The sequence below is a fragment of the Cynocephalus volans genome, chromosome 8 (assembly GCF_027409185.1).
Source record: "Cynocephalus volans isolate mCynVol1 chromosome 8, mCynVol1.pri, whole genome shotgun sequence".
Taxonomy (NCBI): domain Eukaryota; kingdom Metazoa; phylum Chordata; class Mammalia; order Dermoptera; family Cynocephalidae; genus Cynocephalus; species Cynocephalus volans.
In genome coordinates this window covers 66,722,604-66,737,931 of record NC_084467.1, presented here as the reverse complement: position 1 = coordinate 66,737,931, position 15,328 = coordinate 66,722,604, and the positions used below count along the sequence as shown (strand labels likewise).

Here is a 15,328-nt window from a genome sequence, read left to right as displayed (position 1 = left end):
ATTAGCCAAAGAAAATCTAATGGCAACTTTAATATTAGCGAACAAAGACAAAATAAACTTAAAATCATATGCACCTTTTTCAGACACACAACACACTCACATTTAGGTCTAAAAAGAATGCAACGCAGAAACACTGGTAGAAATAAACCAAAGTTATACGATTATTACACCAAAGTGATAGGATTATGACAGTATTTCCTCTCTTCCATCTTTTCTATATTTTTCAAAATTTTTACTTAATTTTTAGATAAAGAAATACAATTAGTGCAGTTAGTGGCTTTTCTTCTCTTTATTTTTTTCATTCCTACTTAATTTTTTTGTGTGGAGGTTGGAGCAGCTGGAAGCAGAGCAGCCTCCGCAGGTATGAGAGCTGGAGACTCAGGTGCTACCATGGGTTTGGGAAGGAAGGGAAAAAGGAGGGAGGTACTTCAAAAAATGCATGGGAACCCCAGTGCCCATTGCAGCATTATTCTCAATAGCCAAAGGTGGAAATAACCCAAGCGTCCAATCAACAGATGAACAGAACAACAAAAGATGGTACATCTACACAATGGATTATTCAGCCTTAAAGAGAAGTGAAGTTCTGATATCTGCCACAACATGGATGAACCTTGAAAACATGCTGAAATTAGTCAGACACAAGATGAGAAATATTGAATGATGCCACTTACGTAAAATATCTAGAATAGGCAAATTCATAGGGACAGAAAATAGATTGAGATTACCAGGGACTGAGGGGAGGGAAGAACGGGGAGGAGTTATTGCTTAATGGTTACACAGTCTCTGTTTGGGGTGGTGAAGAATTTTGGATCTAGATACTGGCGATGGTTGCACAACACTGTCAATGTAGTTAATGGCATTGAATTATACACTTAAAAATGATTAGAATGGCATATTTTATGTTATATATATATGTTATCACAATAAAAGCATTTCCAAAAAAATGAAGGACTCAGTGATTCTTCAGTCTAGAGGATAAAGGAGAACCCAGGCATCAAAACAAAGGCCTGGCATGATAAAGAGCTTGTTGGCAAAGACTTTGGTGTTCTCAGACTCATCCTTTTACTTGGAAAGCACCAGCCGAGACATATAAAATATACCCCCTGCCAATTGACCATCAACAGAAAGGCAAGCCCCAGTGTCTCTAATGACAGAATTACTCTACCTGTGGAAGCAAGAATGATGGGGAGTTCTGAGATTATGCTAAAATCAAGATATAATAGTGAGCACATGCTTGAAAAATGTAAGAAATAAAGAGTAGCTCAGAGACTTTATTGAGTACCAAAAAAAAAAAAAAAAGAGTAAAGAATCGTCATAGAATTCAATAAGTTGGGTTAAAATAAGATAAAGGAATTAAAAAGGTAATAATTATAATTATTTGTGCTGTAAAATTTCTTTTTAGGAAAGACAGTTACGTCAAAGTGAACCTGTCCTATATTTGGACAAGGAATTAGGTCTGCACTATTTATGAACAGGGAATTGAATCACAGAGAAGCTCAGAAAATAAAGGCAAACCTGAGGGTGCATATGTGAAAAGGGACCACCCTACTGACCATGACAACTGTGATCATCTCTTAATAGTGTCCTAGAAGTGCTGTGTGAGGTCACCATGGGCCACATCCTAGAGTAGCTACTGATTAATTGGAGGGAACTTAGAGAAAAGTGACAAGAAGAATTAAGGGACTATTGGGAATAATTTATAAAACTCAAAATTTGGTGGAACACATTCCGTAGCTGAGCAAAGAGGTGGGGGATGAAAGACAAGGATGGAAGCATCTCTACAATTGAAAGCGCCACAGGGTTGTAAACGACAGGGAAAGAAATAAGTTTTTAAGGTAGTGGAGGGATGTATATACCTTCAGCATTAGTAAGTGGGGAATTTAGCACAAATATCAAGACACATTTCCTAATTATTTCAACTCTAATATTATGAAATATATTTTGGTTTTATGCTAGTAAGCAAAATATGTCTTTACAACTAGGGTCTAACAGTAAAGCTTGCACCTTCCTTTATACCACGGATCACGTTATACTGGTGAATCAATGTACACATGGACCCCACATATCTAACATATATGAAGAAACACCTGGAAGGAAGTACATTAAAATGTCATATGTACTCATCTTGATATGTATGAAAACATCTGTAAGGAAATACATTCATATGTCAATGGTAACGACATCATGGCGATATATTTATGAATACTTGTTGCTTTCCTCTTTTTACCTTTGTCACTGTGAGAAGACAGTGAGTGTATATGCTTACAATTGGGAAGGGGACAAAATTTTTTTTCAAAACTAGCAGTCTGGTTCTCTTCTTCCTTATTTCTTTTTCAGCGTGCTATAGCAGGGACGAGGCAGAGGAAGGTTTTCCCAAATAAGAGGCATTCCATATTCTCAAATATGGCCTACAGGCATAGATTGCGGGAAACTCTGCTGAGTTTTGGTGTTCACAGGTTGGCACAAAACCATAGAAGATACATAAGTAAGGTCTGGCCCCATTCCATCCTTCAAGCCTTCCGAAGGTTGAGACACCATCAGGATGCTCTGTGGGTCCATTAAGAATGGTCCTTTACTTAGCAGACCAGTCAATATTGAGATTCATAATCCCCTAGAGGACCTGAGCCTGCTTATCTTAGAGGAGTACTATGGTGCTCATTCCAGAACAATGCTTAGTTGCTACTCTTCTGCAGCTGTCATGGGTCCTACCTAGTCAGAGGAACTTATTTTTGACTAGGTGATCTTTTTGCCCATTGATATTCTGTTATCGAGCAGCACATCAAATCGTATTCAAATGTAATAATGTCAAATAAATGTGATCCCTTTGTAGACACTGCAGATCCCATGACAAACAACCCTTACCTGCCTTTCTGGAACCCACTCAACATTACATGTCTGTGTGACCAGAATATTACAAGTCTGTGTGTTCAACAACAGAAGAAGCAACTAATGTTATTTCTCACTCTGATCCTTATTCTTGGTCCTGGGTCTAACCGTGTTATCTTTACCTATTAGGGCTTGAATGTGTCCCCTCCAAAATTCAGATGTTGCCAGTGTGACAGTATTAAAAGGTGATTAGACCATGAGAACTGTCTTAGTCCATTTAGCACTGCTATCACAGAATACCTGAGACTGGGTAATTTGTAAAGAAAAGAGATTTAATTGGCTTATGATTCTGGTAGCTGGAAAGTCCAAGATAGGACAGCGCATCTGGTCAGGGTCTTGTCCTGCTTCAACTCATGGAAGAAAGCAGAAAGGGAAGCGGGTACGTGCAAGAGGGACATGCAGGAGAGATGGGGCTTGCTTGCAGCAACCTGCTACCTTGGGTACTAATCCATTCCTGCAAGAGTGAGAAGTCACTCACTGCCATGGGGAAGGCATTAATCTATTCATGAGGGATCCCCGCCCCCGACCCAGACACCTCCCACTATGCCCCACCTCCAACACTGCCATATTGGGGGTCAAATTTCAACGTGCATTTCAGAGGGGACAAACCGTATTCCAACCATAGCAAGGGCAACTCCCTCATTAATGGGATTAGGAGCCCCCACAGAGGGGCTCAACGGAGGAGGTTCATTCTCTCCCACCCTCTGCCTTCAGCCAGGGAGGACAGACAGTGTTCCTCCCCTCCAGACGATGCAGCCCTCACCAGACCCCAAATGCTGGTGGCTTGATCATGGACTTCCAGCCTTCAGAAGGGCAAGAAATAAATTTCTGTTCTTTATAAATTGCCCATTCTGTGGAATTCTGCTATAGCACCACAACACAGACTAAGACAACCCTTCATTGCTGTAGGCTCATTCAGTCAGGATACCCTGTTCTCCATGACATCTTTCTCTGGCTTTTATTTTGAACTTTTGGGTTAAAAATCCATTACATTTGAGGCCCAAACCGCACACAGTTTTTAATGAGAGTAATGGGCATAATTTTTCAAGGGGTTAGTGATGGCTAGAACACTGAGGCAAAGCTTCATTCAGTGTGGCTGGGGCACAGGTTGTGGGGAACACACACGAGTTCCTACAGTCCCCTTTCCCTTTTCCATGTTCTGGAATGTAAGAGGCATGTTATCATTTCCTGCAGTTTGATTGTTCAAAACTTGTACAAGTAGAGTAAAAATGAAATGAACCAGCTTTATGATTTTCAGTACGAAGTGGAAGCAGATACCACTTTGGGTAACACAAGACAACTTGGGTATATCCCTGGCAGCAGCCTAGCAGGTGCAACATTGCCACATAATCCCAAATATGGGCCCCATAAAACTGGCGTTCATTCAGATGTACACATTTTTTGCTCCCCATATAATGCTTTCAAATGAATTAGGAACCAGATTCCCTCTTGAAAATTTTTTCATTACTTTATGGCCAATTTACTTCTGATGCAAGTGAAATGGAAACTTTACTTTCCTTAGAAGTTGTTAACAAACTTAAGTGATTCGAAAGAATGATAATTTCTCTGTCTATACTACGTGGGAAATGAAAGGAGAGGAAACCACTCTCTACCTCGTACTTCCAACAAATCTATACCTGGTAAGATTTATTATGCAACAAAGTCTCCCTTGACAAGGTGATTCTAGAACAATGTCTGTGCCTCTCCCTCCTCCCCCTACCGCTGGTAGAGCTCTTACATAAAGTCTCTGCCAGCACACTTATTCCACACCTCACTGGCTCTGCTGCAGGCGGAGGGTTTAATTCCTGATGTTGCCAGTATGCATTATGGAGTCTCTACAATCAGCTTGCTTCAGCCCTACCCATAACACCACCGTTTTGCTTGTCAGTACGTGTTGTTAAGATCTGCACAGCAAGGTTCAAAATGAGACAAAGTTGAAGCACCATCTGGGATCATCCTCAGACTTTCATCAACTATCTTGAACAACAAACCTTCTGCTGCTGGAGAAGCTGCATTCAGACTGCTGCAGACACAGTGGGGTGGATAATCACAGAAACTTAGGGCAGACAGAAACCTTAGGTCTCTTCATTCCCTGACCACAAGTGTCACTCACGTAGACCATGGCAACAATCTGCAAATTGGTCCCTCTTCCTATAACCCAGAACTACTCCAGCTTATGCCACACTGAAGCCAGGGTGATCCATTGTGAAACATATGTCTGATGTAGTTACTCCTCTAGTTTACCCTTTAAAGACCTCTCCAAAGCTTTTAGGATAAAATCCAATCTCCATAGTATATAAATATTTCTGTCCAAATCTGCATTGTAATTTTAAGTCTGCTTCTCTGTCTCTCCCAATAGATGAAAGTTTCATGGAGTCAGGGATCATACCTTATTCATGGTTTGTTGTCTCCTGGGTCCTGAACACAACGCCAGGCATATTGTAGGAACACAATATTATTTAATAAATGTGCGAATGAATGAAGATAGTTTAACTCTTCTTCTACAGACTAGCTTAGGCCTAGAAGTTATATGACTTGCCAAAGAGCTCACGACACGTAAAAAGCTTGGACATGTTTCCCTGCCTCTCATCTCATACTGTCCTCAGAGATGGGCATTACAGTATCTCAGCATTCTGGAAAGGTCAGCAAATGTTGCTCTGCATTTAAAGGGGAAGTAGAAATTAAATATGCGTGTGCCACATCTATGAAGTCCTTCTGCTCCTACTTATTATTTCTGTCCAGTCTTATGATTAATAAGTCTATTAGCCAGACTTGTTCAAATCTCTTCATATAACATATAATTACAACAGGACTCTGCCCACCCAATATTCAACAAAGATTTACTGAGCTTCGACATGTAAGAGGTACAGTTTTAGGTTCTGGACATACCAGGATGGATAAATTATGTTCTCAGCCTCAAGAAGGTAGAATCCAGCCAGGGAGACAAGCATGTAGCCCAATAACTGCAATATTGGGTAATTATCAGCATGTACAAGACACAGAGAATATTTTAGCACTTACTAAGGTATAGTGCTTATAATATTTATTTCCTCCACTGATTTTCCTGGGGGCAGGGACTAGGTCCTTCATCTCGTTTCCTCCCCTGTGTGTAACACATAGTAGGTACTCAGCCAATACATGATCGATAGACTGATACGCAGGTGGCGTAAGAGAATTGGATCTACTCTGAACAGAAGTTGTATCTTGGAAGACTTTAGAAAGGAGATGCTTGAGCTGGACCTTAATGAATGATTAAGGTTCCGTACCTGGCAGATAAAGGGAGGAAGAGTTTTCCTGGCTGAAGGAAAAGCAGATAAGTGTGAAAACAGCAAGCTGTGTTCCCAGGGTGTGTGGAGCCTGGGCTGAGAGGAGCTGTGGGAGGTGAGGTTGGAAAAGTAGGCCAGGCAGACCCTGTTGGGCCTTGTGAGCTTCCTATGGAGTCAGAACTTGATCCTCTAGGCTATGGAAGCCACCAGAAGCATGCAAGGAGCATGAGCAGATCTATAAGTTAGTTAGAAATGTGATAATGCTTGCAGTTCAGTCAGTGGAGTTGTCCCATAAGTGCAATTAATTTCCAGAATTTAAAAAAAAATGTTTTAACTCTGTATTTCAGTCTGCCAGAATATACTCAGACTCTGTAAGATTCCCAGGGCCTATACAGACACCTTCTTAGCCATTAAAAAATACAAAAAAAATTTTTTTTCATACTGAGCTACAATAACTATCAGGGTTAAGTTTCCCTAGCATTGGTAAATTTGTTTCTCATTTGCTTAAAGCAACCCTATCCCAGAGTAAGTATTATATCTCAGAATTTAGGGGGAGTCAATGATATTTGCAGACTAGCAGTTCTTCGAACACTTGGTTAACTGAGTCTCCTAATGATGTTTTCTTCCCCTCTGTGGAGACGGTAATTCAGCTGAATGAGTGGTCTGGTTGTAGCATTTTCTGCAAATAATTAAACATGACACTCCTTTTGGCTTGATTTTCTTTTTAAAGGCAAAATCTACGCTGATTTGCATATTGTCCCAATTACATTAGTACCATGCATTTTATGCAGCCTTTAGAGAATCCATTGCAAAATCAGTCATTGGTGGAAGGCTCTTTTTAAATCTCCAGAGGCATATTTTCATATTCATTTCAGAATAATAAGATGTTTAAATATTTATTTCTTTCCAATAACTGAGTAGGCCTAGGCTCTTCATTTTAATAAATTCTGTCCAAATAATGTTGAGTCACTGTTTAGAAGATATTGGCACTGAATTTCTCTTACGGTAATGATGTTCACGTCAGAGACTCACATTTTACTCCTGGTTTTGCCACTAACCTGTGACCTTGGGCAAATCACACAACCACTCATGAATTCCTTTTGATGATTTTTAAGTTTCCTTCTAGCTCTAAAATTCTGAGTATGTTTTAAGAGATCTGATTAGTACAAGAAGGTAGAAATGAATTAGTTACAAAACTACAAATTATGGCAGGAGAGATTGACATTTACGATGTGCAGCTATTCTTTTTCAGCAACTCCAAATGGTCAGAAGCTCTTGAGGTAGGCTTATTTTAGAAGAAATTAAAAATCCTCATATCGATATATTCATTCATTAGACGAATATTTACTGAAGACCCCTTATAGGCCATGCTTTAGTTGAAGTCTGGGAATAAAATGACAAAAAAAGAGAAAACAAATCCCGGGCCTCTAAGAGCTGATTGCCTAGTGAGGAAGATAGACAATTTTAGACAAGAAATAACAATAAACTGGAATAAATATTACCATGAGATCCAAGCTATGAAGGCAAAACATACAGCTCAGATCTAACCTGGACTACGAGTCAGGGAAGGCTTCCCTGCAGATGGCCTGTCTAAGCTGAGAATATGCATCCCTGTGATTTTTATTTTGGGAACCATATTAAATAAAGAATGCAATAAAAATATTTATTTGTCCCAGGATCAGACTAAGCATTTAAAACTAAGAGAGCTCGTGAAGAAGAATCCAAGTATATCTCATAAATGTCCCTACTCCCCAAACTTTATCAATCATTTGATGATCATATATTCACTAACCCCCAAGGAAATTCTGCTGAGTCAAGATCAAGGGTACGGGTAATACTATAATTTAAGAAATAATCATTCTTTATCTTTCCATATTTAAGATCCTACATAGCTGCTCAAAAAGTATATAATAGGTTAATAGGTTTTCAGAAATGACTTGTTGATTAATGACACGTTTTAACTTTTCAAAGTTCTTTTTTCATCTTTAATCTCTTTTTATCCCAGTATTTGCAGGACAGGAATTATACTGCACTGCCACTTGACCCTAGAGATTATAAAAATTCACCTCTATAACAGATGTCATGTTTCCAGGACAGACCTGATTGCACGTACTCTGTCTTGTGGCCACCACAATTATATTCACATTTATCACAGCACGAGTTACGAGAATTAGCTTGGATAAGATGGTCACCATATGTTACAGAGACAGTTGAACAGGTTAGCCCCCTGGACCAGGTTAGAGTTCAGGATACCCTATTTCATGCCAAATGAAAATCATAAAGAGAGGTAATATTTTGAATTTAAAAATCAATCCACTTTGAAGTTGCTTTAATATCTAAGTTGTTTACTAATTATTGGATGTCACACACATACACACACAGATGGGGCTAATAAATAATGGAATGTTTGTCTGAAAGCTTTACAAACTTCTAAGGTAATAATAGTATGTAACTATTTTGCAGCTGGAGAAAGATCACAGAAATTGCCTCCTTTTTAGTGTCAGTGTCTTGATTTAGTGTTTCCTGGTTTCGTATTATTATTATTCAGTTTTATTATTTAACTTTTCCTGCTACTCTGTCTTTTCTCTCCAATTAAATCAAAGGTTCTTTGAGGGTAGGAACTTTGTTCTCCCACCAGAATGCCCAATAGTTGAAAACTATTAAGCTTTCACCAAGTATTTACTAAGGGCTATGATTAGTTCAAATAACTAGAAACTAATTAGCTACAGAACTTCACACTGTCATAACCAAAAGCATTTCAAATGGTAATTCTCAAACTTTAAAGTGTACAGGAATCAAAATGAAAGCTTGTTAAAATGTAGATTTCTAAATCTAATTCCCAAAGATTATTTTGTTTTAAATAATTTTCTCCACTTCCTCCCCATTATTATTATTACTTTTTTTGGCAAATTTTTTTTTTTTTTTTAGGACAAATGAGATATATTAGGACCTTGGGACTGCACTAATGTTTCTTGTAGAAAGAACTTGACATAGGTGAAATATCTCACTCCTTCTCTCCTCCACCCCCACTTTCTTTTTTCCTTCAGTAAATATTTATTTTGCGCCCACTAGATACCAGGTACTATTCTAGGTTCTGGAGTTAAACTGGTCAACAAGATGTATAAAGACTTTGCTGTCACAGTGCTTGATTCTAGCTGGGGGTAGGTAGACAATAAACAAGTAAACTTTAAGATTATTTCAGATATTGTTAAATGTTATAAAGAAAACAGGCTAATATACGACTACTGAGGAGGAGGCTGTTTAAAGAGCATGGTCCGCAAGAAGATGATTTGTGATCTGAGGACTGAATGACTAGAAGAAAACAGCCATGCAAAAGACCTTGGGTAAGAGCTTTCCAAGAAGAAGAAACAGCAAATGCAAAGGTCCTGAGGCAGAATGAGTGTTCAAGGATCAGCAAGAAAGCCATCATACCTGGAACTGGAGAGGGAGCCAGGTCAAACTCATCCACCAGGAACAGGAGGATAAAAGTATCCTGGAATTACCCCTGTGGGAAGCTGGAGAAATGCTCCTGGCTGTCACAGAATTAAGGAAGGTTAAGTATTTTAATAAATGTTATATAAACACTTCTGTTAAAAGCAGCCACGTTATTGCAACTCCTACCCATGAAAAATGGCTCATTTCATGATTCCTTTTGGTTGATGCTTTGTGGGGTTTCACCATCACTGATAAGCTACATTTTGTAATACCCAAGCACTGAAAATTAGCTACTTTGAATCTTCTTGAGATCCAAATTTTTTTTACCATTTATAGGATGATTCAAATGTCATAAAATAGGTTCTAATAAGTGTCATAAACTTATATTTGAGAATTTATATACTTTTCTAAACAAGGAATACTTATCTCATAATTTCAAAATAAGTTATATGGCATGTACCTTTATTCTTGTTTTGGATTCTTTTTCAATTCTTGCATTGACTTGTCTTATCACTCCAACAGGACATCTACCAATTAATAGTAATATTACTGTTACCACTAAGAAATTTTGATTTGTTTGAATAACTGAGTGCCCAGGAAGAAAGAACCAAGGACAAGAATGTTTATTTATTATTAGTGGTAGTAGTAGTAGTATCAGTGTTATTATTATTTTGGCAAGGATGTTATTGCATGTGTAAAATCCGTCTCTGAGGGTTAAAGCAAGGAGATAGCTGCTCGGCTTCAGACTCCATTGATCACTGCCCTTTCCATAAGCCATCTCAGGAAAAGGCAGCCTAGGTGACAGTGGGCCTTCTGTGATAAGGGGCTACCCACTAAAAATGGGAATCAGCTCACAGTATCATTTCACAGGTTCCCCCAATGACTTTATCTACTGAGATCAGATCCAGACTGGAAACCGAATTGTTCCATGTCCCCTTCCACTCTGCTGCAAAACTTGGTAGCTTTCCTTTAAGAGTTGCTTGATTTAATGTGTGTGTGTTTGTTTTAGTTTGGTTATATACTTTATGCTGCAGTTCGAAATACAGAAAATTTCCAAAGCCTCCAAGTTGGCTTCTTTGCCTACGTCTGGCCAATCCAGTTAGAAATAAGTAGCTTCCAAAAATGGGGACAAGTGGAGTAATGGCAGAGTACTGAGATACAGTAGCTGTGGTGACAGATGCATAACAAGATGAAAATGAGTTGGTGGAACATTTGTGGGAAAAGGTCTAGGGAGACGGACTGGGAAAGAAGAGAAAGACTCTATCCAACAGAAAACGAAATGCCTTCATTATCACAAGCAACTCCAAGTAGCCTTCATTTAATATGCTGAAGTTACAAGTGCAGCTCACATCGTTGTGAAAGTAGAAGTAGAGAATATGACCATGGAAAGTGATATTTTAAAGCTTCAACACATACTGCTCATCACTGACTTGACTTGCAGCATACCTTTCAACAAAAGCACATAGTGATTTAATCTCAACAGTAATTCAGTCTGCAGCCCTATGAGACAAGACTATCAAAGCAGACAGGCTGTAATTTGTGAAATTCAGGTGCTGGGGATTAGGACCACCTGTTGAATTTAATCTTGGAGTTATAATGTTAATAACATCATGTAACTGAACATAAACACTACATATTTATCAGTGTTTGGGACCTTCAGTTATGGGATGTGAATATTTTTCTAAATAGTATCTGTAACTCTCTCCAGACACTGTAAATCAATGGCAAATAAAAAATCTGTTGGAATTCTGATTCAACATGCAGCAGCATAAGACTTGGTGGTCATCACATCCAGCATATCCTATAATTTTTCTGTGGCCTGATGTGAGAGTGAAAAAAAAAAAACAAGCAATCTGAGTATCATCTGGCAATATAATAAGAATAGGAAAGCTTTCATATCTTAGCCTCCACTACGTTAATTAGAAAAAAAATTCCTAGCAATATTCTAACAGATGATTTCCACCTCTGCCTAAGTAAGACTGTAGGAAGACCTCAAACAAACCTAATGAAACAGCAATTTTTAGGGAGGGCATAAACAACATCTTACACATGCACCTTCAGATGGCCTTCAGAAATGAAACTCTGCCCAATATCCAGCCAGCTAAACAGTAGCAGAAAAGAGGATCAGTGAATGCATTTTGAGACGTTTACATTTAGTTTAGGGGACAATTGGCATAATGCCTTGAGAGAAGGCATAGATTTTAAGATTCGCATTTGTTCTTTTGCTTGGGGTGCGGTAAGCTCCCTTGAAACCTTTGGGTATGGAATTTTGTGAGATGTTGGTTTTCCATGACAGAATTTCATTGGAATTGATAATTACCTGCAAAGGGTTTCCTCTGCTAAAAACTCTAAGGACTTTCACACAATATTTATCATTTACTTAGCACTTCACAGTCTATAAAACCCTCTTATTATGGATTATTTCAATGTCTCATGGAAAGTTTCAACCAAAGTTTCTTTCCAAAGTAGAAAAGGGCTGTTCTTCATTTTAATGGAGTTAGGCTCTGATACATTGAACATGGAATTTATGCGAATAAACATTGTTTTGAAAATGAACATGAGGGCATCATACTTTGTCTTAAATTATCAATATTCTTAGCTGGTGTCTGTCCAGCAGTAAAACACAGGAAGTATTAGAAATATCTTCCTCAAAGCATATCAAAGCTTTCAGCAAATTTACCTTTTGACACCCCTATTAGTCAAAGCTTCACAAGTGTCAGCCATTTCCACTAAACAATAGCTATGAAAATCCACAGGTTCAATATATTCATCATATTCCAATTACACATAAACGCCACATCCATCCACAGCCAGAAACTGATGTCTAAACTTTCTTAGAACTCCAGCTCTTATCTGTTGCTTGCACATGTAGATATGAGGTATGTAATCAATCAACACCTCCAAAAGAAAACTGAACCTGTAGCTGTGAGACTGACGGCCCTCTGCTTTTGGATTTTCTCAGTCTATCCCTCCTCTCGCTCAAAAAAATCACTTCCTAATGAAACTGCTCTCTCCTTTCTGCTTCTCTGAATTCTTCCCTGTGCAAGTTCCACCCTTTCAAAGAAACTTTCCTGGATCCTTCTAGGGGAGTGATCTTTTTCGTCTCTGCTCCCCTGCAGTACTGTTTATAGCATTTGCTGTGTATTTATATCTATCTGTACACATTTCATGGTATGTTGTTTTTAACTTCGGCTTTAGATGATCCCTAAAGGCTGGGTCCAGCCTGAAATTCTTTTGTACCCTTCAAATCCTAAGCATTATGCATCGCGCAGGTGTCTGGCAATATTTTTATTGTAACTTAAAAAGAAAAGTTTGGCTTTTTCATGGGTGCTAAGAGCGATCTTTCTACACAAAAGGAACATCTGCTAAATCTTACTTTGGTTCATAACCATAAAATTTAGTAAAATAAAAAGTAGAATAGTTGGGAGATTTCAAGAAATCCTCTAGCTTTATAGAGCAGATACAGAGTGGACTTGTGTTTTAATGAAAACATGGTACCAGCTTCAAATAATGAGGGATACATTTAAACTGTATTAAAATATCTTCAGAATCAGAAAACTTGATTAGGATTCTCCCAGAGGCTTCACACACTGAAACCGGAGATTTATTATTCCAGCAAAAGGAGGCTCAATTTTAAAAAATTCATCTTATTAATTATTAGCCAAGCCATGTAGAAGCTTCCCAGAAGGCAGAGGGAAACAGGCTCTCAGTGATGAGTTTCAAGCCAATGGAAGCTGAGTTTGTGCCCCAAGCCTTTCTCGCCTGCCTGGGCACCGCTCCCCAGGGCCGAGGTAATGCAGCCCAGAGCAATCCAGAGGAGAGATCAGGAGGGAACCTGCGATCCTGAGCAGTGGCCGCGGGCTGCCTGCGTCTCACCCTTAGGATCCCGCGCCCTGCCCGCTTTCCTCCCACCAGGTGCAACTCGGCTGCCAAACGGGAGGCTTCAGGAATCGGACATCCGCGGGCAGCTGCAGTTCTGGGGATCAGGGGTTCTAGTTGCAGGGCCGGTTCCTGTTAGAAAATTAGGCTTTGGGGTCCACTCACCTCACCACTATTTCCCGAAAAACTTTGCATCTTTCTCGAAACAGAAATTCGTACCATGTAGGAACTAGCCCTCCCACCCCAGCGGGTCCACTCCCCTTCCAGCCTCCGAAAGGCACCTACTCACGGCGCCTCCCAGCCCCGGGAAAGGGGGAAGGCTCAGGTGTGCGGGATCCCCAGGCTGGGTGACGGGCGGGCTGGCGGGCTAGCTGTCACCTTGTGGTCCGCCACGCCGAGGTATCCGTCCAGCGGCCGCGGTCCCGCGGGGGTCCCGGGGCGCGGCTGGGGGCTGCTCTCGGCCGCGGGCTGCGCGCTGCCGGTCGCCGGCGCCTGCTGCTGCTGCGGGGGCCGCTCCTTCTGGCCGCCGAGGCTGCTGTACACGAGCAACAAGCTGGTGCACATGGTGGTGAGCGCTAAACACACTGCCAGACCATGGCGCTGCGGGCGGGCGGGAGAGAGCGGAGGAGAGCGGCTGAGCGGCGACCTGGGAGGAGTGCGGCCGGCGGGGACACCGGTGCGGCTGTCAGACGCGCGGGGGAGGTCTTGGGGCGGGGGGGTGGGGGGGGACGGGTGACCAGGGCCCCAGCCCCGCCGCGCGCTGCCAGGGCACAGGCGGCACAGTCCCCGCGCGCACGGCAGGGCAAGCTCCCGGCCGCCGCCGCCCAGATCTCTCGGTAGAGGGCAGGTGGTGCGCGGCGCCCGGTTGCAGGAGGAACAGCGCGCCGGCCGCGAGGGCAGGGGTGGGCTGGCACTTTGGGGAGGAGGCCGTCTGCCCCAGCCAACCTGCTGGAACCTTTAGCCCCTGCGCCCTCTCTTTCCTGGGCCTCTGGGGCTCTACCTCGGCGATCCCTGCAAGTTTGAAATCCGACAAGGAAACCAAAAAAGTCTGCAAAGGTCCCTCTCCCCGCCCCTCTTCGTTTTTGCCAGGCTGTTGCTTTTGGGCATCCCCCATCCCCGGAGCACTCTGCCCTCTCCTCCAACGCTCCTCTAGTTCTCCAATAGCCCCTCGGACCTCTCGCCGGAGATCCAGGAGCCGAGGCAACCCGAGTTCTCATCCCGGCTTTGGGATTCTGAGCCAGGCAGAGCCAGGGAATCGGGAGGGGACTCGGAGCAGGTGGAAAGTTATGCCTTTGTAACAGGCGACCTCGCGGCGCAGGGTTAGGCGCCCCCGAGGCTCCCCGCCGCGCCCCAGGGACGCTGAGCTCGGGGGTCCCTGCCTCTGCCCAGAGGAGTTGCAACAACTGACTCACCATCAGGGTCTTCATTTTGGGCACCTCTTTTGTGCGGAATCCTCAGGCACGCGCGTTCGGGGCCACTTTTTCTTGGAGGGTTTCCATGGTGGGTGATGGTGCGCTGGAGGCTGTGATTTTCACTCGGCGGCCGGCCGCGGCTGAGCGGGCGCGGGAGCCTCGGGACCCGGGAAGCGCCGCTGTTGCAGAGATTAGAGACAGAATTAAAACTGCACCGGACCCTCGTAGTCTCTCTCAGTGATCTACACAACTGCCGCCTGCCGCCGCCTGCTGGGTCCTAAAGATCTCTGCATCCCGCTCGCCCCCGCCCCCAAATAATAATCTCTAGAGCAGAGTGAAATTTCTGGGGCGAGAGAGTTAACCGTGCCAGTGTACCCCTTCTTGGCCCGAGGGCTTATTTATCTTTTATGAAGTCATCAAGTATAAAGGAAGGAGAACTGGATTGGATTC

At 41.9% G+C, this 15,328-nt stretch overlaps 1 protein-coding gene across 2 annotated transcripts in view; it reads right to left on the bottom strand.

Moving 5' to 3' along the window:
- ST6GALNAC5 (ST6 N-acetylgalactosaminide alpha-2,6-sialyltransferase 5) overlaps positions 1 to 14,893 on the bottom strand; it is a 170,264-nt gene extending 155,371 nt beyond the window's left edge. For both annotated transcript variants that reach the window (XM_063107174.1, XM_063107175.1), the window contains exons 1-2: positions 14,879 to 14,893; positions 13,845 to 14,066 (exon numbers count right to left, since the gene is read on the bottom strand). In XM_063107174.1, the coding sequence (XP_062963244.1) occupies positions 13,845 to 14,066; positions 14,879 to 14,893 (237 nt within the window). The remainder of the gene's footprint in view (positions 1 to 13,844; positions 14,067 to 14,878) is intronic.
- Between the last annotated feature and the right edge of the window lie 435 nt (positions 14,894 to 15,328).